At 35.3% G+C, this 26,125-nt stretch overlaps 1 protein-coding gene across 2 annotated transcripts in view; it reads right to left on the reverse strand.

The window, feature by feature from the left end:
• Window positions 1–26,125, reverse strand: part of TMEM135 (transmembrane protein 135) — a 341,678-nt gene that overhangs the window by 222,308 nt on the left and 93,245 nt on the right. For both annotated transcript variants that reach the window (XM_043579982.1, XM_043579981.1), the window contains exon 5: window positions 15,977–16,042. In XM_043579982.1, coding sequence (XP_043435917.1) covers window positions 15,977–16,042 — 66 coding nt within the window. The remainder of the gene's footprint in view (window positions 1–15,976; window positions 16,043–26,125) is intronic.

Here is a 26,125-nt window from a genome sequence, read left to right on the forward strand (position 1 = left end):
AGTTTTACCTGCAGAAGCTTGACTGAGTTCTCACCGTAAATATCACACAAAAATCCCCTAGTGCTTCTAAGCAGAGGGAAGAGAAAAGGAACCATTTTGAAATAAGCCATAAAACTCTGTTCTTAACAAGGACTACCCTCAGAGCCTATGTTGCTAGGGTATTATCAGAGCCTAACCGATGTAGGGGAAGAGAACTCCAGCCCATGTTAACCATCCTGTCCCACCTAAGGGAGTTGAAAAAAACCTGAGAAACATCTCTGAAGTTCACAGTCCAAAACCACAGTCTCACTAAAAGACTGAGAAGAAAGCATATGACTACAGAATGCTTCACACCCTCCCACACTTCATCATCACATTACAAAAGTCTTATTTAAGCAGTTCCTTTTACCTAGTACATCATGTCTAGCTTTCAAGAAAAATTACAAAACATACTAGAAAGCAAAAACCAAATCTGAAGCAACAAAGCAGGCATCAGAACCAGACACAGCACAAATGTCAGAATTACCAGACAAGGAATTTAAAACAATAATGATTAATATGCTAAGGGCTCTAATGGACAAAGTAGACAGCACGCAAAAACAGATGGGCAATGTATACAGAGAGATAGGAATCTTGAGAAAAAAATCAAAAACAAATGCTAGAGATAAGAAACACTGTAACAGAAATGAAGAATGCCTTTGATTGGCTTATTAGTAGCCTGAACATGGCTGAGGAAAGAATCTCTGAACTTGAGGATACACAATAGAAACCTCAAAAACTGAAAAGCAAAGAGAACAAAGACTGAAAAGAGCAGAACAAAATATCCAAGGACTGCAGGCAACTAAAAAGGTGTAACATATATGTAATGGGAATAAACAAAAGGAGTAGAAAAAAAAGGCACAGAAGAAATATTCGAAACTGACTGAAAATTTCCTAAATTAATGTAACACACCAAACAACAGGTACAGCAAGCTCAAAAAAATACTAAGTAGGAAAAGTATGTATAAATAAATAAATAAATAAATAATAAAATATAAAATAAAATAAAATAAAATAAAATAAAATAAAAAAACACTATACCTAGGCATATCATTTTTAAACTACAGAAAATCAAAGATAAGGAAAAAATCCTGGAAGAAACCAAAGGAAAAAAATAATCTGTAGAACAAGCCTCCTTAATTCTGCTCCTTAATCTTCAACAGTCCAGGAGAAATTGTAAGAACCAGAGTATTCTTTTTTGTTTTAATTTTTTTCATGTTTATTTATTTTTGAGAGAGTGAGGGAGACAGAGTGCAAACAGGGGAGGGGCAGAGAGAGAGGGAGACAGAATCTGAAGCAGGCTCCAATCTGAAGCAGGCTCCAGGCTCTAAGCTGTCAGCAAAAAGCTGGAGGTGTGGCTCAAACCTGCAGATCCTGAGATCACGACCTGAGCTGAAGTCTGATGCTTAACCAACTGAGCTAACCAGGCGCCCCAGAACCAGAGTGTTCTTAATGGCATTCTCTTCCAATACACATGTTTTGGTTGCCTTAACTTTTTTCTTTTTTAATTTACATACAGTAAATTTTACTTTATACTGTATAACTACATTGGTTTTGACAAATACACAAAATCTTGCACCTACCACCAGCACCACAATACCAAAATAGTTCCAACACCAAAAAATTCCCTTGTTTTGTCCTTATGTAATCAACCTCTCCTCCATCTCCAATCTCTGACAATCATGGATCCATTCTCCCATCCCTATAAGTTTTGACTTTTGCAGAATGTTATATAAATGGAATCATATAATATTTAGCCTATTAGTAGGTGTTCATTGAGATTTATGAACATATAAATTTGTCTTTCATAGAAATTTGGAAGTTTTCAGCCATTATTTCTTCAAATATTTTTTCTGCACATATCTCTTTGCATTTCCTCTGGGACACTTTTGACACAAATATTAGATCTTTACTAGTCCTTAAGCTCTGCTCATTGTTCTCTTTTTCTGATTATCGTGTAGATTGCATAATTATTATTGAGCTTTCTTCAACTTCACTGTTCTTTCCTTTGTCTTCTCTATTGTTGAACTCAACTAATGCATGTTTAGTTATTTTTATATTTAATAATAATATTTGAGTTATTTTAATTTTCTGTCCTAAAATTTCAATTTGGTTCTTCCTGTGGTTTCTTTTTCTTTGCCGGGAACTTCAATCTTGCTATTTATATCAACAATGTTTGCAGGGTTGTACCAGTTGTTTTGAAAACTTTTTCATAATTCCAACATCAATGTCATCTCAACACTGGCATCTGTTGATTGCTGTCTTCCCTACAATTGATTATGATTTCCTTGGTTCTTGGCATGCCAAATACTTTTGGATACAAGTCCTAGAGACTTGTATTATGACATTCCTGATCACGTTAAAGATTCTTGGTCCTCCAGATAATTATTGTTTGTGGTTGTTGCTGTTGCTGCTGTTTTTGCCGATGTTGTTGAAGGCAATCATCCGAACTAGGTCCCAACCACGAGTCCCAACCCACCTTCTCTGGGCTGTGGTTTCAATATCATTTTCAATCTCCCAAGTTTCTTCAGTGTATTCAATATATCTCTACATGCACCACCTAAGGGCAATGGTCTATGGTATAGTTCAGTTTTCAGTCTTTATTGTTAGTACATACATGCTCTGCTCAGAGGTGAGTCTCAGATGTCATAGACAGATTTAGGTCATCTTTTTCTCTACCTCCTGTCTCTCCATGACTTTCCCCACATTCTGTCTCCTAAGCTCCTTTTCTTGATCTTCTGACTATGTTGGTGTTTTGCCACCCCCCTCATACCATTGCACATGGACTACAACTACATCTGCCTCAGAGATGAAGTTGCAAGAAAGGAAGAAAGCAAAAAATAACAGATATTCTCCCCACACTCTTTGGACTATAAGAACCCCTTTTTCTAGTTTCTCTGGTAAAGGGAAAGATCTGAGTTTTAAATGGCTGCACAGCTGCGACTATCACTACCACCACTGTTGCTGGAGGACAGTTCTTGGAGTCCTACCAGGAGAATAAAACCAAAATGCAAAACATAATAAGAAAATTATGACTTTCTACAGTCTTCTTCATACAGGAGCCCTCATTTCTAGTTCTCTGACCATAAACAGAGGAAGAGGGGGTCCCTTAGAGCTTTTTCTGTCTGTACGCATTGTACAGATCAAGAATAGGAGATTCCCCGGAGTGCAAACAAGGAGAAAAAGGATGGTGAGTGGGAAGAAACAGGAAACTTCACTGGTATCAGTCACACTTCCAGTTTTGACCCTTTTCTCCAATCTTCTGCTATCATTTAAGGTTGCAGATAGTTGCTTTATGTATACCGTTCAGGGTTTTTAGTTGTAATCAGTGGGAGAGACAGACAAAGACAGACTCTACTTCCTTCAACTTAGCAGAAAGAGAATCACAAAATTTCCAGAAATAAACCCTACCATTTATGGTCAATTGATTTTGACAAAGGTGTCCATGCAATTTAATAAGCAAAGGAGAGTTTTTTCAACAAATGATTCTGGAATAACAGGGTATCCATAAGCAAAATAAATAGCTGAACCTCTGCCTCACACCATATGCAAAAGTCAACTCAAAATGGATCACAGATCTAAATGTAAAACCTGGGGTGTCTGGGTAGCTCAGTCAGTTAAATGTCCAGCTCTTGATTTCAGCACAGGTCATGATCTCAGTGTTTGTAAGATTGAGCCCCACGTCAGGCTTTGCGCTGACAGCACAGATCCTGCTTGGGATTCTTTCTCTCTCCAATCACTCCCTGCCCCTTTCCCATGTGCATACACACTCTCTCCCTCTCTCTCAAAATAAGTAAACTTGAAAAAATAAAATAACAATAATAATAATAAATATAAAACCAAAAAATATAAAACTTCTAGAAGAAAACATAGAAAATCTTTGCAACTCTGGATTAGGGAAAGATTTCTTAGCTAGAATACAAAAAACAATTAATAAACTGAACCTTCATCAAAATTTAAAACTTTTACTTTCAAAAAGTACTGTTTACAAAATAGAAACACCACAGACTGGGGAAAAAACTTTTTACATCATGTATTTAATATGAGATTTATATCCAGAATTTTTTAAAAGTCACCTGCTCCAATTCAATGATTAACAAACCCAATGAGGAAATGGGCAAAATATTCCAATAGACATTTTACCAAAGATACACAAATTAATAAGCACACAAAAAGATGCCCAACATCATTAGTCATTAGGGAAATGCAAATTAAAACCATAATGAGATACTAGTACTTATTTCTAGAATGGCTATAATCAAAAAGACTGGTAATACCAAATGTTGGCAAAGATGTTGACAAACTGGACTCCTTGTCCACTGCCACTGGGAATGTAGAATGGCAAAGCCACTTTTTCGTAAACAGTTACTCAGATGACCTAGCAATTCCAATCTTAGGTATCAACCTAAAAGACATAAAAACATATACCAAGCAAAGACTTCTAGGCAAATACAGAAGTAAATTTTTTTAATTTGTTTTATTTTTAGAGAGAGACAGCAAAAGCAGGGGAGAGGGGCAGAGGGAAAAAGAATCTCAAGCAGGCTCCATGCTCACCATGGGATCATGACCTGAGCAGAAACGTTCAACCTACTCAGATGTTCAACCTACTGAGCTACCCCGGCAAGAAGTATTATTTATAAAAGCCAAGACCTGGAAGTAATCCGAATCTTCATTAACTAGTTAATAGATAAGCCAAATATTATCCATACAATGGATACTATTCAGTCATGAAAAAGGAAAAACCTGATATGGATAAACCTCCAAAAAACACTACGTGAAAGAAGTCAGACAAAAAAGAGTGCCTACTGTATAATTCCATATACATGAAATTTTCAGAAAAAGCAAATCTATAGACTATGCTATAATAAAGAATATATCTGGTCTCTGTTCCCAGTTTCTGGTACACAACTTCAAACATCCTTAGAATTCCCAGAATGATAGGAGTGTCTCTTATGCTAATGAGGTGATTCACAATGATAGATTTAGGACCAGAGTTGATCACCAGAAAGACCACAACTTTTTCTTTTCTGATATGCCACATCCCTACTAGTCATCACAAACAATACTTGTCACTACACAGCAAATTCACCTATTGACAATACAGCCAGGAATCAACAAAGAAAGAAAAAAGATGTGCAAACAAAATAGTAAGAAATATATTATACATATATGTGTGTATAAATTAAATTTCTTCGGCAATTCAAAAAGTTTAAATTACTTGTTGGTGGACTCATCCCAACATTTTATACAAAATTCCTTTGGTATGCTTTGTACAAAAAAAAATTTCTGTATATCTAAAGACTATTTTTATAATAGAGCCTGCATTTTCTAATATATTCAACCACATTTAGCTATATAACCAAGATAGGCAAGTTTAAGTTCAGTGGGTTGGTGAAGAGGAAGTAGCTGGGGCTGGCTTTACCCATGTGGAAATAATTGCTTTCCTGGCCTAAAGCTCTTCCTATTAGGATCAAAACAAACTGATGTTATCTTAAGAATCCTTCCAATTTTTGAAAAATAAAACCTAAGTATTCCATACTTAGCCAGACATTGTCCAGATATTGTTTGTTTTGGTTAAGGACAAAATTATGGCACATTTATTTTTGTATTTAAATCAAAAGCAGAGTTTCTATTATGAAGAAAATAAGGGCACTTCAATAGATAATTACCTCGGTATAGAAAGGCACATACAGAATTGGTATAGACAAGGCCACCAAGCTTAAATATTGTGATCTGATATTTTTAAAAACTCAGCTTAGCCCCTGGCCTTCTTTGTCTGCACCAGAATTTTCCAAATAAACTCTGTTCAACAGGAGTATGAAATAATGTCACAGCATATAACATGATGAGCCACTTGAAGCAGATTTAGTGACAAGGACAAAATTTTCCAGCAAGAATAAAATACAAGTTCTGAAGATCAATGTAATTCTGGCATGGATTCTAAATTTTCTGAGCACTTGCGAAAACATAGCATGCTGTTTTGATTCATGGAATTATAAAACTGAAAAAAAAAAACCAGAATGAAAAAAAATATGTATCTTTATATACACATATATATATTACCAAGATGCTATGTAAACCAGTCTTCTGCCTCTGGCAGTTCAATATCTAAAGCACCCAGATTGATGGCTATTAGGAAATAAACCTTTTTAAAATGAGCAAGATAGCAATCCCACAACCTCTCTGAAGCCTCTGAATGTTTCATCACCCTAAAGTAATGACCAGTGGCTTCAGTTATCTCCAACTTTCTGTTCTGCAATCAAAACTCATTTCTTCCCATCTCATTAAAGAAAGCTTTGGGATTTCCCTGCATTAGCTTACTTGTTATAAATCCTCTTTGGGCCCTAACCTTTCTCTCTAGATCATTTTCCATATTTATTCCTTCTCTCCTTCTCTGGATACTATGCATTTTCCCCATATGTTTTTTGTTTCCTTTTGTTTTTGTTTTTGTTTTTTAGCTATACTCTATCTGTTGTCTGAAAGGAAGAAACATTATAATAACTTTTCTAGGTTAAATTCCAATAGATTATTTATATAGCTTGTCAATAAGCATACAATTTGGAAATCACTCCCGGGGGGGGGGAGGGGGAACAAAAAACAAAAGAGACTTGAAAGAGTTATTCAGGAACATTCTAGAATGGTCAGATTTCCTTTTTTTTTTTTTTTTTTCAATTTTTCCCTTACATGATATAGGAGGGAGCTAATCAAGTTAACAAAGAGTATATTTTAAATGGCAATGGACATGTATAAAGCATCTTAACATTTTCTTCCTGTTAAAATACAATACATAAATCAGAGGCCTTCTTGCAGAAGAGATAACCCAATTTTCCTTGACAGGATCACTGAGCCTTAGGCTGCACTTCTGGAAGGTCAGTGTCTCACCATTCACAGGGGGACTTTTGTCCCACTAAGACTTGGAATTATCAGAACTAAGTTTCTACTATTCAATGATTTCACCCTGTTTTTCTAATAGAATTCTTATGTTTATTTGTACATTTCAGTTTTTCTGCCATTGCACTAACTCCTGCTATGTTTTATTCTATGTATGTAAACAAAATCATGCTCCATAGAATTTGGTTGAGTAGGAGACGTCAAGTCCATAACTAAATATATTCTTTATATAACTGAGCTATCGGCATTAGACAGCAGAGGGCACTGACAAATATGCTGACCAAAATATTTAAAGTCTGTCTTTCATTACCAACTCTCAGTTCACACACTGTTACAAATAACCACAATCCAGAGATTTCCATATACTCAAATACAGAATATACTTAATCATATTTAATTAAATAAAAAAGTTATAATTCAGTATAGACTAAATTTTAATAGGCTTCCTTTGGGCCAGACATTGTGCTAACTGCTTTATACATGTTATCTAATTTGCTTCTCACAAAGTAATGCATGAACTGGATGCATTTATTCCTATTTACAGAACAAGACACTGACTAGCAATGTCATAAGTGGCAGCTTGTGGATTCAGCTACTAAACTATATATATAAAGCTTCCTGAGAGAAGAACCCATACTAGTTTTATTTACCATTAAAACCTAGCACCTAGTATAGTCCCTGGGACTCAATATTTAGGGAAAGAAAGGAAGGGAAGGGACACTAGATCTGACTCCAGTGCCATGCCTCAGATCTTTAAGATGCTCTCAATAGTATTTCCTCATTTGATCAGAGTTTACCAGCCACTAGGCCCCGGCATTCACTAGACACCAAGCCACTAAGATCTCAGTATTTGAAATACTAACACTTTACATATTTCCTGAGGTGGTATTAAAACAGAAGAGTAAAAATAAACAGATAAATAAAATATTTAACTAAGAAAACGAAATGCAATTTTAAAAATATAAATATATGAAAGCTTACATCTAGGTTTCTTTATATAAAGAATTCTCATTCACAAAGAAGAAAAAACACTTAAAAAGTAAACTAAATTGAATATAATTTTTAACAGTTTTAACAATGTTGGAAGTATATCTTAATATCTTAAATACTCGATTAACTTTGTGAACAAGATTGAATATGTAAATTTCAGTCTCTTCAAATAGTCTTTCACTCATGAAAAAATGTCAAAAAATTTATCACTAATATCACAATTTCATGATTTTGAAATAATATAACCCTAGTATTTATTACACATATAAAATCTATATTTATGGTTACATTTATCTTAAACTGAGAGCTGATTAAATCAAAGTGGTATTTATCACAGATATTCTTTCTAAATAACTCTATTACTTGTTCATCAGAACTATACTAAGATCCTTATTATATGCTAGGCAGATGCTAAATCTGAAGAAACAGAAATCCATAACAAAGAGCTCCTACTCTTACTGCAGCAATTACACTACAACAAAATATTCTGTATTACTTATGTAGGGCATTTTGTTCCTGAAAGGCAAAAAAGATTTCCATTCTTATAAAGCATGTAGAATACAGCAATATAAAACAAAAGTAGATACTGAGTCAAATCCCCTATCCATCTTTCCAAAATAGCAATCCATGCTGCTGTGTTGTACTTTATATACAAAAGCTTTAAATACATTTCAAACCCCGTGCTATGTCTTCATCTGTTTTGCCTTACTCAAACTGTGTGTTCCTTGAGTTCAAAGAAGAAAGAACAATGAAAAATATTTATTGGGGCGCCTGGGTGGCTCAGTTGGGTAAGCGTCCGACTTCAGCTCAGGTCATGGTCTCACAGTTCGTGGGTTCGAGCCCCGCATCGGGCCCCGTGCTGACAGCTCAGAGCCTGAAGCCTGCTCAGGATTCTGTGTCTCCCTCTCTCTACCCCTCCCCCCTCACACTCTGTCTCTATCTCCCAAAAATGAATAAACGTTAAAAAAAATATTTTTAATAAAAGAAAAGAAGAATACTTCTTTAAAATAGTTTACAGAAGTGGCTAGGCATTAAAATCAGTAGATTTTAGTAATTCTGTATGATAGATTAGTAGTTCTATACTAGATGAGTAAATCTATATAAATATAGACACTGGAGCCATAAGCTAGACCCAAGAGACAAAGTCTTTGGGGATGGAGTCCATGCACCTAAATTTTATAGAGCTCCAAAGGCAATTCTCATGTACGGTAAAGGCCAAGAACGACTTTTTTAAAAAAGGGGAAGGGGGATATACAAAGCTGCCTAGAAGTAGAAAATGTTACAGCTGTATAGGATCTTAAAGATCAACTAATCAATTCATTTTCTAAAGTACGAATCTCAAGTTGTAAGAAGTTAAGTAAACTGCCCAAGAACACATAGATAGTACAGCCAGGAAGAGAACCCACGACTAGCATGCAGACGAGTGCTCTTTCCAGCACACAAAACTGGCTATTCCATTTGGGAAGGAGATAAAGTATTAATTCTTGATTCATAAGCTTAATCAATGTAAGTGAGCATTCGTATGGTAAATTATCAGGGAAACATAAATTCAAAACAAAAAAAAAAACAAAAAAAAACCAATCTACAGTTGACCCTTGAACAATGTGGAGGTTAGGGGCACCAAACCCTACCCAGTAAAAAATCTGCGTATAACTTTTGACACCCCAAAAACTTAACAACTAATAGTCTACAGTTGATTGCAAGCCTTAAGATAACTTAACCAGTCAATTAACACATATTTCCTATTTTATAAGTTTTATATATTGTATTCCTATAATAAAGTAAGCTAGGAAAAAAAGAAAATGTTAAGAATATCATAAGAAAGACAAAATGCATTTATAAAATTAAAAAAATCCATATATAAGTGGACCTGTGCAGTTCAAATCTTGTGTTGTTCCAAGGTCAGCTATACTTTCTTGAATTTTAAACACCTCCTTTGGAAACAACTGTGATAAAAGAATCTAAAATAGAAAGTTGTTTTGATATATAAATGAGCTGAATAATTACTAAGTGCCCAGAACAGATACTAAATAAATGTTATTTCCCTTCAACACCACACCCTACTCCCCTCCTTTTTAATTCTACATCAAGATGTCTCTCCTTAACTCTCAACTATGCCCATTTGTACACTTTCTCCTAATTAACAATGCCTTCTGACCTCCTCTCCTTCAGCAATGTTCATAAATTCCTATAAGGCCCAGCTGAAGATATGCTTCCTAAGAAATTTTCTAAACTAACTTAACCTTACTCTAATTACTTGTTTCTTCCTCTATTAGTTAAATTACTTGTACTCTTAAACCTTACACTTCTTCATAATTTCTTTTAAAGGTATGTAATTGTAATTACTTCTAGCTCCTTTCTATATTTTTATTTTCTTCCATAAGTTTTTAGTGGGCTAGAATGTAAGTTCCCCAAAGGCAAGGATACTGGTTTGATTTGCTCACTCATAAATCACAAGCACTTAAAACAATGCCAGAAATATAGAAGGTGCTCCATAAATACTTGCTGAATAAATGGGAAAGGATTATTCCTCCTTCCATTCATCTCTCTAAAATTCCAAATGTAATGCTAAAGACATAGATATGAAAAATTAAACTTTTTCAAAACAATGAAAATAAGTATGCATATTTAACATTTTAGAAATACATAAAATTTTTAAAAATTAACAGAGCTACAAGGGCACCTGGGTGGCTCAGTTGGTTGAGCATCCGACTTCGGCTCAGGTCATGATCTCACGGTTCATGGGTTGGAGCCTAGAGCTGCTTTGGATTCTGTGTCTCCCTCTCTCTCTGCCCCTCCCCAGCTCACACACACACACACACACACACACACACACACACTCTCTCTCTCTCTCTCTCTCTCTCTCTCTCTCTCTCTCTCTCAAAAATAAATAAATGTAAAAAAAATTTTAATAAAAATTAATAGAGCTAAAAAGATAAGTAAACTCACTGGCTATAAAAAGTCATTTAACTTCTTTATTCTACACTCCCAGGGATATCTTAGTAAGAACTGGATAGGATGAGCTGATAAATAGAAGGTAAAGGATTAAATTAAGACCTGGAGCTTGCAATCCTACCTTCCCAAAGTAAAGAATTTCTAAAATTTGTTCTCTCTCAAAACTTTGAATTAAGAATAATCTAATGAAAAAAACCCACTTTCTGACTTACTCAGATCTTAAATTATATTAAAAAAACAGTAGATATTTTTAATACATAAATTTAAAAGAATTATTCTATCTTTCAACAAAAGGGTTGTTTTACGCTATACATAAACACCTGGAAGACTGAACATAGAATCACATCTTTCCTAAAGAAATCACAAAAGTGTAATTTTTGAGCCCAGCACATTCAATAACTGCAATAATGGTAAATTTCATAAATAAGCCCCACCAATAAAGAAACAAATTTAAAACAATTCTACCCAACCCACAACTATGTGGTCAACTAATCTTCAACACAGCAGGAAAGAATATTCAATGGGAAAAAGACAGTCTCTTCAACAAACAGTGTTGGGAAAACTGGACAGAAACATGCAGAAAAATGAAACTGGACCACTTTCTGACACCATACGCAAGAATAAATTCAAAATGGATGAAAGACCTAAATGTGAGACAGGAAACCATCAAAATCCTAAAGGAGAACAGAGGTAGCAACCTCTTTAAACCCAGCCACAACAACTTCTTATTAGACACATCGCCAGAGGCAAGGGAAACAAAAGCAAAAATGAACTACTGGAACTTCATCAAGACAAAAAGCTTCTGGACAACAAAGGAACAATCAACAAAACTAAAAGGCACCCTAAGAAATGGGAGAAGATATATGCAAATGACAGATCTGATAAGGGGTTAGAATCCAAAATCTATAAAGAATTTACTAAACTCAACACCCAAAAAACAAATAATCCAGTGAAGAAATGGGCAGAAGACATGAATAGACATTTTTCCAAAGAAGACATCCAGATGGCCAACAGAAACATGATAAGATGCTCAACATCACTCATCATCAGGGGAATACAAATCAAAACCACAAGAAGATACCACCTCACACCTATCAGAATGGCTAAAATTAACAACACAAGAAACCACAGGTGTTGGCAAGGATGTGGAGAGGGAAGAACACTCTTGCACTGTTGGTGGGAATGCAAACTGGTGCAGCCACTCTGGAAAACAGTGTGAAGGTTCCTCAAAAAGTTAAAAATAGAACTACCCTATGACCCAGCAATTGCACTACTAGCTATTTACCCAAAGGATACAAAAATACGGATTCAAAGGGGTACATGTACCCCAAAGTTTATAGCAGCATTATCAACAATAGCCAAACTATGGAAAGAACCCAAGTGTCCATACACTGATGAATGATAAAGATGTGGTGTATATACATACATATGGAATATTACTCAGCCATCAAAAGGAATAAAATCTTGCCATTTGCAACAATGTAGATGGAGCTAAAGTGTATTATGCTAAACAAAATGTCAGCCAGAGAAAGACAAATATTGTAAGATTGCGCTCATGTGGAATTTAGGAAACAAAACAGATTAACATATGGGAAGTAGATATAAAAGAGGTGGGGGGAACAAACCATAAGAAAATAACTCTGTTATTTTCTTAATTTAAGAATTTCTTATTTAAGAACTCTGTTCTTAACAACAGAGAACAAACGGTTAATGGAGGGATGTGCATGGGGAATGGGCTAGATGGGTGATGGATATTAAGGAGGGCACTTGTTATCATGAGCACTGGGTGTTGCAGGTAAGTGATAAATTCTGGATTTCCACTCCTGCAGCCAAAATTGCACTATATGTTAACTTACTCGAATTAAAATAAAAATGTGAAAAGAAAAAAAAATTCTACCCAGAAAAACTGTCTGCTTCCTTGCCTATGTAATTTAATAAAGATACAAAAATCTAGCCCACATATAGGACTGTACAAAGAACATATCAACATGGTTAGACATTTAGTGACAAAATAGAACTGTGAAGGGTACTTTTTCCATTCATTTTAAGTGACATATTTCTTTATACATATGAAAAGGGGACAGGGATAATCAGAATGCATAAAAAATCATGGCTGATTACAATAATCTCAGAGGTCTTAGCTACTGTGCCCTTTTTTAATTGTCAAAATATAGGATAATTGAATAAACAGAAAACTCTAGTCTCACTAAGTGAATTACATTGAAGGAGATTATATTGTATGATGGGAATGAATGGGAATTAGAGTCAGACAGGGGTTCAAATTGTCTCTCTCCCATTTCCTAGCTGTTTGATCACAGACTAATGTCTAAACTCTCTGAGCCTCATTTTATCTATAAAATGAGAATAATTTCCCCTTTGCAGAGTGGGGATGAAGAATTAAAAATATAATGTGTCACTCCTTTGCTTAAATCCTCCAATGATGCATTATAACATATTATAAAGTCAGTTTCAAACTCCTTCAAAAACTACCTTATTTTTTTTTAATGTTTGTTTATTTTTGAGAGAGAGAGACAGACAGACAGACAGAGCATGAGCAGAGGAGGGGCAGATAGAGAGAGAGGATCAATATCTAAAGCAGGCTCCAGGCTCTGAGCTATCAGCACAGAGCCCAATGTGGGGCTTGAACTCACAGATCACAAGATCATGACCTGAGCCAAAGTTGAACACTTAACCGACCGAGCCACCCAGGTGCCCCTACCTTCTTATTTTCTGAGAGAGAAACCATGTTTTCTGTACTCAACAGTTCTTAAAACATCCAAGTAGAAATTCCCAATAACTAGACAAAATGTGTAGGCTTAGACTTAGAACACAGGGAAGGGCAGACAAGAAAAGTTCAATGTCATCATGCAACCAGATAACAGCTTACTTATTTTTGTAATTCGGATATATCAGTCTTTATTCTTGCTACCTGATAGCATTGTCACGGGGTTACTTCTTAATCTACTGTTTAACAGAAATTTTCACAGCAATGGGCTAGAACAATTTTGTAAATGCCCTAGAATAAGTAAGCTGCTGACCCCTCTCCTCCCTTAGCATATCATAAAGTTTCCAATATGATAAATATGGTGATTTCAGCTTCTCTTTAAATAACCCATTAAATTGTTAGCCTTTTAGGTTTTCTCCTTCTCCCAAACAAATTCTCTATTATTGCCTTGATACTAACTAAAATTTAGCACATTCCAAATGGAATCTGGACTCTAGTTACTTCCAGACTCAACATAAACTAAGTATTTTTTACTCTCTACCAGATTTTTTTCCCCAGGTATTGAAGCAATTATTTTCTCAACCAGAGAGTAAGCACTTCTAAAGGCCAGAATCATGCTATATTATCCATTTCCATAACACTTAGCCCAGCATCTCCAAAAATCTATGCTAACTGTATATACGCATATTTAATATCTTTGGGTTTTGTCTTAATTCTCTATTTTCCAAGTCAAATAATTAAATTAAAATTAATTTTAGCCTATTCTAAATACCATTTACTGAATACTTACTACATCACTGTATTTTTTTAAACTACAAAATATTATCATTTGTTATCAACACCAACATATCAGAGACTTATAAGAAACCTCAAAATTTAAGACATATTAAGACATGAAAAATACTATATGGTAACTATGAGATATCACAGATTAGAAGACACATACCATTTTCAGAGATCCTAAAATGTAAAAGAAAACAATGTGCATCTTAACAGTTTTAACTTCATTTTAGAAACTGAAAGTCAGTGCTTAAAAACTTTGTCCAACATTAATACCTGTTAACAAAGTTAGCAACCTGTGCAATCCCTAATTCCTTAATAACTGGGGGAGAAATGGATCAAAAGTGGGCTGCTTTACCCACTTCCTCTCCATTATGTAAAATATGTACATATCCAATATGTGTCGATATGCTCAAAAGATTACTTTTAAAACTGTCTCACATTCATTTCCCCTAACTTCCTTTAACAGAAGATAAAATTTAAAAATTAATTGCCACCACCCAAGAGAAAATACATAGTATTTACTAAAATATGAAATTTATTTTGATATATTCTAGGCAGATAAATATGTCTGACTTTATTAGTGGGTTTTTTTTTTCTCAAAATGGTACCACATACTATAGTTGAGAATACAAAGGGATCAGTTAAGTCTTTTTCATTGACAAAATATATACTACAAGTTAATACCGAAGTGCCTTGCCAAGATAAAATTCAACACTTAAGAGTATATCATTTCCAAATGATTGTACATTTTTGCCTAACAAGAAGATATATTGACTGGCAAAATTTATAATCATACAATAACACAATTTCAGTTAACTCCTCAGATATTGTCACTTCTACTATTAAATACTTAGGTTACTGAATTCTAAATATTAAATAAAAGAACTTAATTCTAGAATGAGGAACACTATATTTTATCCTTAAGTATTTGCTAGTAGAATAGAAAAAGGAATACGGCAATGTGATGTCATATTCTACATCAACTTAAGCATGTCTTAGTGAGAAAGTGAATTAAGAAAAGGCAGACAGAGTGGTAATTAGGCTGATAATCATTCTGGAATGAAAATTTATTTCCAGTGGTAGCATTTTTTTTTTTTAAGAATTGGTAGAAACATTTAGAAAAGTCAAAACTTAGAATCTGTTCCTTAATTGAGCCTCAACTATAAAACAGACTAAATTCGTTTCTGTCCCCCCACCACACCTTTTGTCTCTTGTCTCTCTCGTTCTCTGTGTGATAAATGTCAACATTACAAATTATTTTATCCTAAGAAAGAAGTATCAGATCTGTAGGACATAGGATAAAAAGAAAGGAAAAAGCACAGGATTATTTTCATTAAAAATATATATATTCGTAAAACTTACTATTACATAAAATATCATTTTCTTTTAACAGTAAAAGCAATCGGCAAACAAAGATTAAAAGACTTAGCATTTTGTTTTCAACCTAAGGTCTGGTTCCAATATGACTGAACTAGAACAGATTTGTAGGTAAGATTCACTCACCAAGTATTTCTCAATTTGTTATATAAATTATCACAGAATTCACATTTTATATTTTAAAAATGGCAGACTAAGGAATGAGAAATAATATTTATGTCAAAATTCTCATCTTACTTCTCCATTTCTTAACGTTGTGATGGTTCCTCTTGCTACTCCCATTCTAAATAGTGTTTCTGTGGCCTGTGAATTTAAAAAAAAAAAAAAAAGGCAAAAATATATCATTTATATTCTGCACTCCCACCCCAAAACTGAAGAAAACATTCATTACTATTACATTTCCAGCAACTTCTAGAGGAGCATCAATACAGCACAATAAGAGGTATGTGATCTACATTCTACTTCAGAAATATCATTTTCAGAATGTTTTAATGTTATCAAGAACTCAAGTGAAATTGTTTCAAAGGTTATTTTGATCTGATAGTATTCACCCATATCTATATGGTTTCAAATTAGTACACTTAGATCAGTTTAAACCTTAGTTTGATTTAAAAGATTAAGTAATAAGCTAGCACTTGAATTCAATTCAGAAATTATCATTTATTCTATTTTTCATTCCATTTAAGTTCAGCTGAAATCACTTCACTGCTACTGAAATACTGACAGAAGATGAAATAATTCAGTGATTCCACACATAAAATAATACCAAAAAAGAGTGATTGCTTTTTATACACTAACAATGAATAATCCTAAAATGAAATTAACAGTTCCAAAGAGGCAAAAGACTTGTTCACTGAAAACTACAAAACACTGCTAAAAGAGATGAAAGAACCATAAGTAAATGGAAAGACATCCTGTGTTCATGAACTGGAAGACAAACGTTAAGATGTCGATACCACCAAAAATGATCTATAGAATCAGTGTGAGTCCTACCAAAATCCCAATGACCGTTTTATAGAAATATAAAAAAAAATCCATCCTATAATTGATACAGAACCCAAGAGTCTCCAAATACCCCAAACAATCTTGAAAAAGAGGAACAAAGTGAGAACTCAAACTTCCTGATTTCAAAACTTATTTCAAAGCTACAGTAATCAAACAGTGTGGTACAGTCGTAGACAAACAGGTCAATGAAATAGAACAGAGAGCTCAAAAATAAAACCCCTGCATACATGGCCTACCAAAATCATTCAGTGGGGGAAAGGACAATCTTTTTAATATCCACATGCAAAAGAATCTGCACCTTTGCCTTATGCCACATACAAAAATTAACTCAAAAGGGATCGAAGACCTAAATATAAGAGCTAAAATTATAAAACTCTTAGAAGAAAAATAAGGGAGGATTCAGTGTCTAGCAGGGACTTGCTTCCTGGTTCCTGGATGGCTGGAAACAAACAGAAGCAAGTTCTTTCTCTACTCTTATAAGTGCCCTGATTCCACCATGAGTGCTCCTCATCTAATCTGATTTACCCCACCTCCTGATACCATGACACCGAGGGGTAGGGGTTTGACATGAATTTCTCATTCAGTCCATGAGAAAGTATTCCAGTACAAGGGGGCAAGAAATACAAAGGCCAATAGGTAAGATTATGCTTGGCATGTGCAAAGACAAACAAGATAGCCAGTGAGGCCGAGAAAAAGGTTTCATGGGACTAAGGTTGAAAAAACGAGAGGATGCAAATTCATCTGCTCAACATGTGTTTCTAATTTTTAACCTGGCATAAGAGAAAGGCATTTCCAACCTTCAATAATAGAAAATATAACTCAAAGGATGTTCTACAAAACACACATTTTAAGAATTAGGAACCCCAAAAATGAACCAATTCTAAATTTAAAAACTGAATGAATATCTAAAGAAATCCAAAGGGTAGGAGGGATGAAAACCTGGAGGACAAAAGAAAGGAAAGTGCACATGATCATTAAAATATATATATTTGCAAAGGTTATTATTAGGTAAAATGTTGCAAAATCAGTGAGATCAGGGTAATATAAGTAGATACAAGATCATTTAGATTTAAGGAAGTAAACAACAGAAGAAATAAATAAAAGTTTGCATGTGGTTGCCTCTGGGTTGTGAAAATCAGGCATGAGAAGAGGTGAAGAAGAATACCACTCTTTTTCCATTAGCTTCGCAGCACACTATTTGCTTAAACTACATATAAATCCTGATCAAAACTTTTTTTCATAACTTTTAAAGATTGATTTTAAGTATATCAATAGTGTCCAATTTTGCAAAGAGGTCAAATACTTTACAATTTCTATAGAGTGGTGCACATAAGAATATAGTCAAGGACTGAATGAAAGGATATAAAAGTCAAACAGTGTAAGCAAACTCTTTCAAAAAGTTTGACAATAAAGGTAAGAAATGAGAATGAGTTGTTGGTAGAAAGAACAGAGTTGAGAGAAAACTGAAAACAGTATACTTTTAGGATAGAAGAGATTTAAACAAGTTTTTAATGGCTAAGTAGAAGTTGTCAGTAAGGTGGAAGAAGTTTAGACACAGGGAGGGAAATGGAAGGGGATTCCTGTGGAAGACAGGATCAAGAGCACACAGCTATCCATCCGCTGTGTTAAAAGGGAGAAGGTACAAATAGAGGAGCATGCTTTCCCTATCCCTCCCTCTGCCCTTAGCCCTCCCCCTTCCCCCAGGCAACTAGAGGACAGGATAATCTTCCGAGAATCACAAAGACACTGAATGAAAGAGGGAGGGGGGTGGAAGGGACTATGTAATGTAAAAGTAAAACAGAAGGGGACAGAACTGCCAAGCAACACTAAAAGCCCAGCTAAGGCTGAAAATCATACATCTTTGTCGTTACAAATCTACACAGTCACAGAATTAGAAAGCTAAAAAGATTCACAGTTTAGGAATTATCAAGGCAAAGTGAGCAACCCTAGACCAGATATGAATTTAAAAGTAACTTTTAATTCAACATTTATTGGTAAAATACAGCATGTGATTTATAAATAAAAGTAAATTTTTTCTAACATTTTTTAAATTAGAAGAGCAATCTTTAGTTTTAAAGTCCTAAACACACACCCAGAGGTTGGGGGTTGATATCTACATGCTAAGTTAGAAAATAAAAAATCTTTTAGAGAAAACACTGCTAAATTTTGTGAATGTATCACAATAAGAAGATAATTCCAAATTCATAATTCACTAAAATAGGCCATTATTAGAAAAGGAAAGGGGTTATTCACATACCCAAACAAAAAACAGATTTTAAATGAACAACTTTGCTGACAAACGAATTTTACTAAAGCATATAAAGTTAGATGTTGAAAAATCTATTTACAGACACTGCTACTGAAGGAAAAAAATTTCACACCAGTAATGTACTTGTATTTTTTCTATTCTTCATGATATATACATTAAATTACATCTTCCATCTTCCTGTTTCTTTTTAAACTTTAATCTGGGATGTGATTAATGGTACTCATGTAGGTCAGTTTAGTTACTGTATATATTTGAGGAGCAAAAGGTGACAGGTGGAGGCAGCAAGCACTTGTGATAAAATATGCAAAAACTTCTCTAAACCAGATCAAACTATTTGCTTTCTCGTGTCTCAAAAACCAGAGGTAGTTTGAAGATCTACTTCTTTTTCTACATTATCTCCAGTAGAAGAATACCAAATCCAATCTTTTGTTTCCAACTAAATTGATTTATTTCATCAGCTCTTCCCACCAACATTTTCAAGGATGGCTCATTCTAACCGCACTCTGTCAATTCAGCTCAGGTTCCTTTGATTCTATAGGGAAGCGCTGGAGTGTACAACATTCTTTTGACCTCTACTAAAGAGACTGCTTTTAATTTACTTGTACCCAAACAATGGCTAACAAGTGTCAAAAAACAATGAGATACAGGGCTAACTCTTACCATTTATAAATTTACCACCAGCAAATTCTTCATTGAAATTCCCCTCTCCTTGAGTTTTGATAATTAAAATGATTACTACAAAAACACTCATTAAACATTTTCTGTCAGTGGCAAAGGAAAAAAAATCTACAGGTCCTTATTTAAAAATAGGGTACCAAGAGAGACTGCTTTTTAAAAGAGTGTTAGATAAAAAGAGACTTAGGAGACATGAAATCTACATAATAAATGCAAAGCTCTGGGCTGGATCCTTGTGTTTGTATGTGTATGTGTGCAAATCTAAAAAGATCCAGGATTTATACTGAGTTGATAACAGTAGTAGTCTCTGGATGTTTTCCTTTTCTTTACTTTCTAACATTCAACATGCACATAAACTGTTTGGTAATAATAAAAAGGAAAAAAAAAAGTAACAACTTTTGTTACACTAAAAGATAAAACATTTAAAATAGAATTTTGGAACAATGAAAAATGTTATAACACAAGCAGTACTATAGTAAGTAGCTCCTACTAGGAAAGAGAGCCAAATTCAAGAGACTCATGCGCTTAAAGTCTAATAATTTTTCATTCAATAAACCAACAGAAAATAAGCAAAATTAAGAAGAAATGTACACTGGGATGCCTGAGTGGCTCAGTCAATTAAGCTCCCAACTCCTGATTCAGCTTAGGTCATGATCTCACAGTTCAGGCTCTGTATGGACATCACAGAACCTACTTGGGATTCTCTCTCCCTCTCTCTCTGCCCCTCCCCAGCTCACATGTGTACATTCTCTCTCTCAAAATAAACTTTAAAAAAAATACATATTTAATATACTTTACCTTGAAAAGTAATATAAAAGCTTTAAAGCATCTTATTACAGAAAGAATTGAGTGCATTAATTTAATATATGGTTTATTAATATAAAGACAACAATTGTAGTTAGCAGGCAGTTGTCTCCCATTAGTCAAGCAACTAGAATTCTAGTTACCTTATTCCCTCTATTTACTATCTGGGCAACCTTAGGCAGATAGCTTAAACTCTCTAAGCTCTGACCTCCTCTGTAAAATGGTAACAGCTATTATCAACCCATCTTCTCGTGGTGGTCAATGCAGGTTTTAACATCTGCAAGAAGCTCATTAGTCTAGCTTAGGACAGTACTTTTGCGATGAAAGAGTTTTAAAAATACTAATTTTGATCTTTTTAATGTAAAAATAAGAATTGGACTAATAAAACACCAAATATGAATGAGCTTTAACGTCAGCTATGAATCTAAAACACAAAAATCTATGTCAAAGACTCATGGCACTTACTGTTCTATGACTATCTCTTAATTGTCCTGGTTCACCACCTAAACAGAGAGGTCCTAGATGGTACGAATTAAATTTTTTATTTACGTATTCCCAGCACCTTGTGTAATATATAACAATATAGCATAAAGATTAAGGAAGCAGGTTTAGAAGCAGGTTTTTCTTTAGAAAAAGATTGTTGAGTTCTGTTCTAGCTTTGCCATTTGTAAGATGTGTGATCTTGGACAAGCAACTTCACTTCTTTGAGCTCAACTACATCATTAGCAAAATAATGATACATAACTGAAGGAAAATTCTAAGTGCTCAATAAATGATCATTTTACTACCAATAATATGACAAAGAAAATTCAGGGGCGCCTGCGTGGCTCAGTTGGTTAAGCGTCCGACTTCAACTCAGGTCACGATCTCCCGGTCCCTGAGTTCGAGCCCCGCGTCGGGCTCTGGGCTGATGGCTCAGAGCCTGGAGCCTACTTCAGATTCTGTGTTTCCCTCTCTCTCTGCCCCTCCCCCGTTCATGCTCTGTCTCTCTCTGTCTCAAAAATAAACGTTAAAAAAAAAAAGGAAAAAAAAGAAAATTCAGAATTCCACTCTAACTTAAATATCAGTCATCAATTGCAATTAAAAATGCAATTAAAAACTACATCTGGGGGCACCTGGGTGGCTCAGTTGGCTGAGTGTCTGACTTCAACTCAGGTCATGATCTCACAGTTCGTGAGCTGAAGTCCTGCATCGGGCTGTGTGCTGACAGCTCAGAGCCTGGAGCCTGCTTTAGATTTTCTCCATCTCCCTGTCTCTCTGTCCCTCCCCTGCTTGTGCTGACTCTCTCTCAAAAGCAAACATTAAAAAATTTAAAAAATAAAAAATAAAAACAAAAAAAATAACATCAGATGATGATGAAAAATGTATTATAACATATAAAACAATCAATCACAATTAGCACATTACACCAGATGGTCATTTATTTATGCTAAAATTCTTGAAAGGATAACTAGAAAATAGAAAACTTACATTATTTCAAAAAGATTAATTTAGCAAAAGCCTTCATAAATCATATGCAAAATTTATTCCCCAACTGTTTATCCTAGCCATAGAAGAAAAAAGATTTAAACATTGAGGTTTTCAAGCACCAGCTACTTTCCTTCCTTGTAATGATAAAAACACAAAATAAAAATTAGGAAAACTAAAAGAAACAACAAGAACCATAAATCTCTCAATAGATGCAGAGAAAGCATTTGACAAAATACAGCATCCTTTCTTGATACAAACCCTCAAGAAAGTAGGGATAGAAGGAGCATACCTCGAAATCATAAAAGCCATATATAAACAACCCAAAACTAATATCATCCTCAATGGGGAAAAACTGACAGCTTTCCACCTAAGGTCAGGAACAAGACACGGATGTCTACTCTCACCACTGTTATTCAACATAGTATTGGAAGTCTTAGCCTCTACAATCAGACAACACAAAGAAATAAAAGGCATCCAAATCAGCCAGGAGGAGGTCAAACTTTCACTCTTCACAGATGACATGATACTCTATACGGAAAACCCAAAAGATTCCACCAAAAAACTGCTAGAATTGATTCACGAATTCAGCAAAGTTGCAGGATATAAAATCAATGCACTAAAATTGGTTGCATTCCTATACACCAACAATGAAGCGACAGAAAGTGAAATCAATGAATCGATCCCATTTACAGTTGCGCCAAAAACCATAAAATACCTAGGAATAAATCTAACCAAAGAGGTGAAAAATCTATACACTGAAAACTACAGAAAGCTTATGAAAGAAATTGAAGAAGACACAAAAAAATGGAAAAAGATTGCATGCTCCTGGAGAGGAAGAACAAATACTGTTAAAATGTCAATACTACCCAAAGCAATCTACATATTCAATGTGATCCTGATCAAAATAACACCAGTATTCTTCACAGAGCTAGAACAAATAATCCTAAAATTTGTATGGATTAGCCAAAGCAATAGCTTTGTATGGAATAGCCTAAGCAATCTTGAAAAAGAAAACCAGGGGCGCGTGGGTGGCGCAGTTGGTTAAGCGTCCGACTTCAGCCAGGTCACGATCTCGCGGTCCGTGAGTTCGAGCCCCGCATCAGGCTCTGGGCTGACGGCTCAGAGCCTGGAGCCTGTTTCCAATTCTGTGTCTCCCTCTCTCTCTGCCCCTCCCCCGTTCATGCTCTGTCTCTCTCTGTCCCAAAAATAAATAAACATTGAAAAAAAAATTAAAAAAAAAAAAGAAAAAGAAAACCAAACCAGGAGGCATCACAATCCCAGACTTCAAGTTATACTACAAAGCTGTAATCATCAAGACACTATGGTACTGGCACAAGAACAGACACTCAGATCAATGGAACAGAATATGGAACCCAGAAATGGACCCACACATGTATGGCCAACTAATCTTTGACAAAGCAGGAAAGAATATCCAATGGAATAAAGACAGTCTCTTCAGCAAGCGGTGCTGGGAAAACAGGACAGTGACATGCAGAAGAATGAAGCTGGACCACTTTATTACACCATTCACAAAAATAAATTCAAAATGGATAAAAGACCTCAATGTAACACAGGAAGCCATCAAAATCCTCGAGGAGAAAGCAGGCAAAAACCTCTTTGATCTTGGTCACAGCAACTTCTTCTTACTCAACACGTCTCCGGAGGCAAGGTAAACAAAAGCAAAAATGAACTACTGGGAACTCATCAAAATAAAAAGCTTCTGCACATCAAAGGAAACAATCAGCAAAACTAAAAGGCAACCAACAGAATGGGAGAAGATATTTGCAAACGACATATCAGATAAAGGGTTAGTATCCAAAATCTATAAAGAACTTATCAAAACTTAACACCCAAAAGACAAAGAATCCAGTGAAGAAATGGGCACAAGACATGAATAGACACTTCTCCAAAGAAGACATCCAGATGGCCAACAGACACATGAAAAAATGCTCAACATCACTCACCACCAGGAAAATACAAATCAAAACCACAATGAGATACCACCTTACACCTGTCAGAATGGCTAACATTAACAACTCAGGCATCAACAGATGTTGGCGAGGATACGGAGAAAGAGGATCTCTTTTGCACTGTTGGGAATGCAAGCTGGTGCAGCCACTCTGGAAAACAGTATGGAGGTTCCTCAAAAAACTAACAATAGAACTACCCTATGACCCAGCAATTGCACTTCTAGCCATTTATCCACGGGATACACATGTGCTGTTTCAAAGGGACACATGCACCCCCATGTTTATAGCAGCACTATCAACAATAGCCAAAGTATGGAAAGAGCCCAAATGTCCATCAATGGATGAATGGATAAAGAAAATCAATGGATGAATGGATAAAGAAATGGATTGTATATATATATATATATATATATATATATATATATATATATATATACACACACAATCGAATATTACTCGGCAATGAAAAAGAATGAAATCTTGCCATTTGCAACTACGTGGGTGGAAATGGAGGGTATTATGCTAAGTGAAATTAGTCAGAGAAAGACAAAATTCATATGACTTCACTCATATGAGGACTTTAAGAGACAAAACAGATGAACATAAGGGAAGGGAAACAAAAATAATATAAAAACAGGGAGGGGGACAAAACAAAAGAGACTCATAAATATGGAGAACAAACTGAGGGTTTGTGGAGGGGTTGTGGGAGAGGGGATGGGTTAAATAGGTAAGGGGCACTAAGGAATCCACTCCCGAAATCATTGTTGCGCTATATGCTAAGTAATTTGGATGTAAATTAAAAAAAAAAAAAACAAAAAAACTTCAGTCTGGCAAAAAATAGTTGAAAATGAACAGGCAAAACCAAGAAAGTGCTTTTAACAACACGAGGATAAATTTAGGCATGATCTGTTTTCACATGCCTCACCCAGTCATTCACGAGGATTTTCTTTCATTGTTACTCATTTCCCAAATTGACTTTAGATATGGGCATCTGATACATGGAGGTGAGGTCAAAATAATCATTGATGAGTTTCCTTTAAAATGTAAAAATCGCTTCCCATTGTAAAAAAAAAAAAAATCAGGAAAATTGAGCATTAGCTATCCGCTTCTCATCAAAGGAGCAATGCATGATACAAGTGTAATAATATCTCTTCAAAACACCCAAACTGGTGTATTTAGCATAGCAACTAAGATCTTTGTGATGTCCCTAAACCACTCTCACTCTCTTTCTCCAGGAGGCTGCATATAGCCCAACCCTTTCCCAGCTCACTGAACACAGTTCATAACTTCTGGGCTCATCCACTGCAGCAGGTCCAGCACAGGCAGCAAAATCTCTGCAAGCAAATCTATCTTCCTAGCCAGAAAATGGGGAAGAGGAGCCCAAGTGAGCCTCCGAATGTGCAGGGAATCAATCCCTGGATGTTCAGGGGCTTTTCTGTGTTTGTTTTCTCTTTCTGGTCCAAGGATAAGCCCTGGTTATAAGATAAAGCAGCAGTAATGGACATAGTTAACACTGGAAAAGAAATCATGTTTCTCTGGTCAAAGGCATATGGAAAGAGGACCAACCTCTCCTGTAGTGCAAAGAAGAAAGGAAAACACCCATTATATTTCTCACTCTCTTTTCTAGCCAGTTTGCCCCAAAGCAGGCCCTGTTGAGTGTGTGCAGCTGTGATAGTGATGCAGGCAGCTGTAACTCCAAGAAAAACCCCATCCTTCTGGACACAGGACCCGGGAAAGGATGTCTGTGAGGCAGAGAATAGATGGGTAATCCCAGAAGAGAATAGCTAGAAAAGGAGGATCCTCTAACTAAATCTGTCTGAACTGGCACAAGTACAGAGCTCACCCCAAATCACAAAAGCCCTGAACAGACCCAAGCAGCAAAGCAAAGGCTTTGAGAGCAAAACTACAATTAAAATACCACCCAGGCCCTAGCATGACCCATGAGTGGCACACAGATGGGACAGATCCAAAGCATCACAGGGGAAGATACTGAACACATGACTACTTGGACCTACTAACCACTGAAGATGAGACAGAATGTGCAGTCCGAACCTAACAGGTTGATAGCTTACTATTAGCAACAATGACAGCAACCACAACACATCAACAGTCTTCAAAGAATTTTAACAGGACCCAGAGTCTCACAACATGATATTCAAAACATGCAGGATCAATGCAAAATTATTCAACCTG

This window comes from Prionailurus bengalensis, chromosome D1 (genome assembly GCF_016509475.1).
Source record: "Prionailurus bengalensis isolate Pbe53 chromosome D1, Fcat_Pben_1.1_paternal_pri, whole genome shotgun sequence".
Lineage (NCBI taxonomy): Eukaryota > Metazoa > Chordata > Mammalia > Carnivora > Felidae > Prionailurus > Prionailurus bengalensis.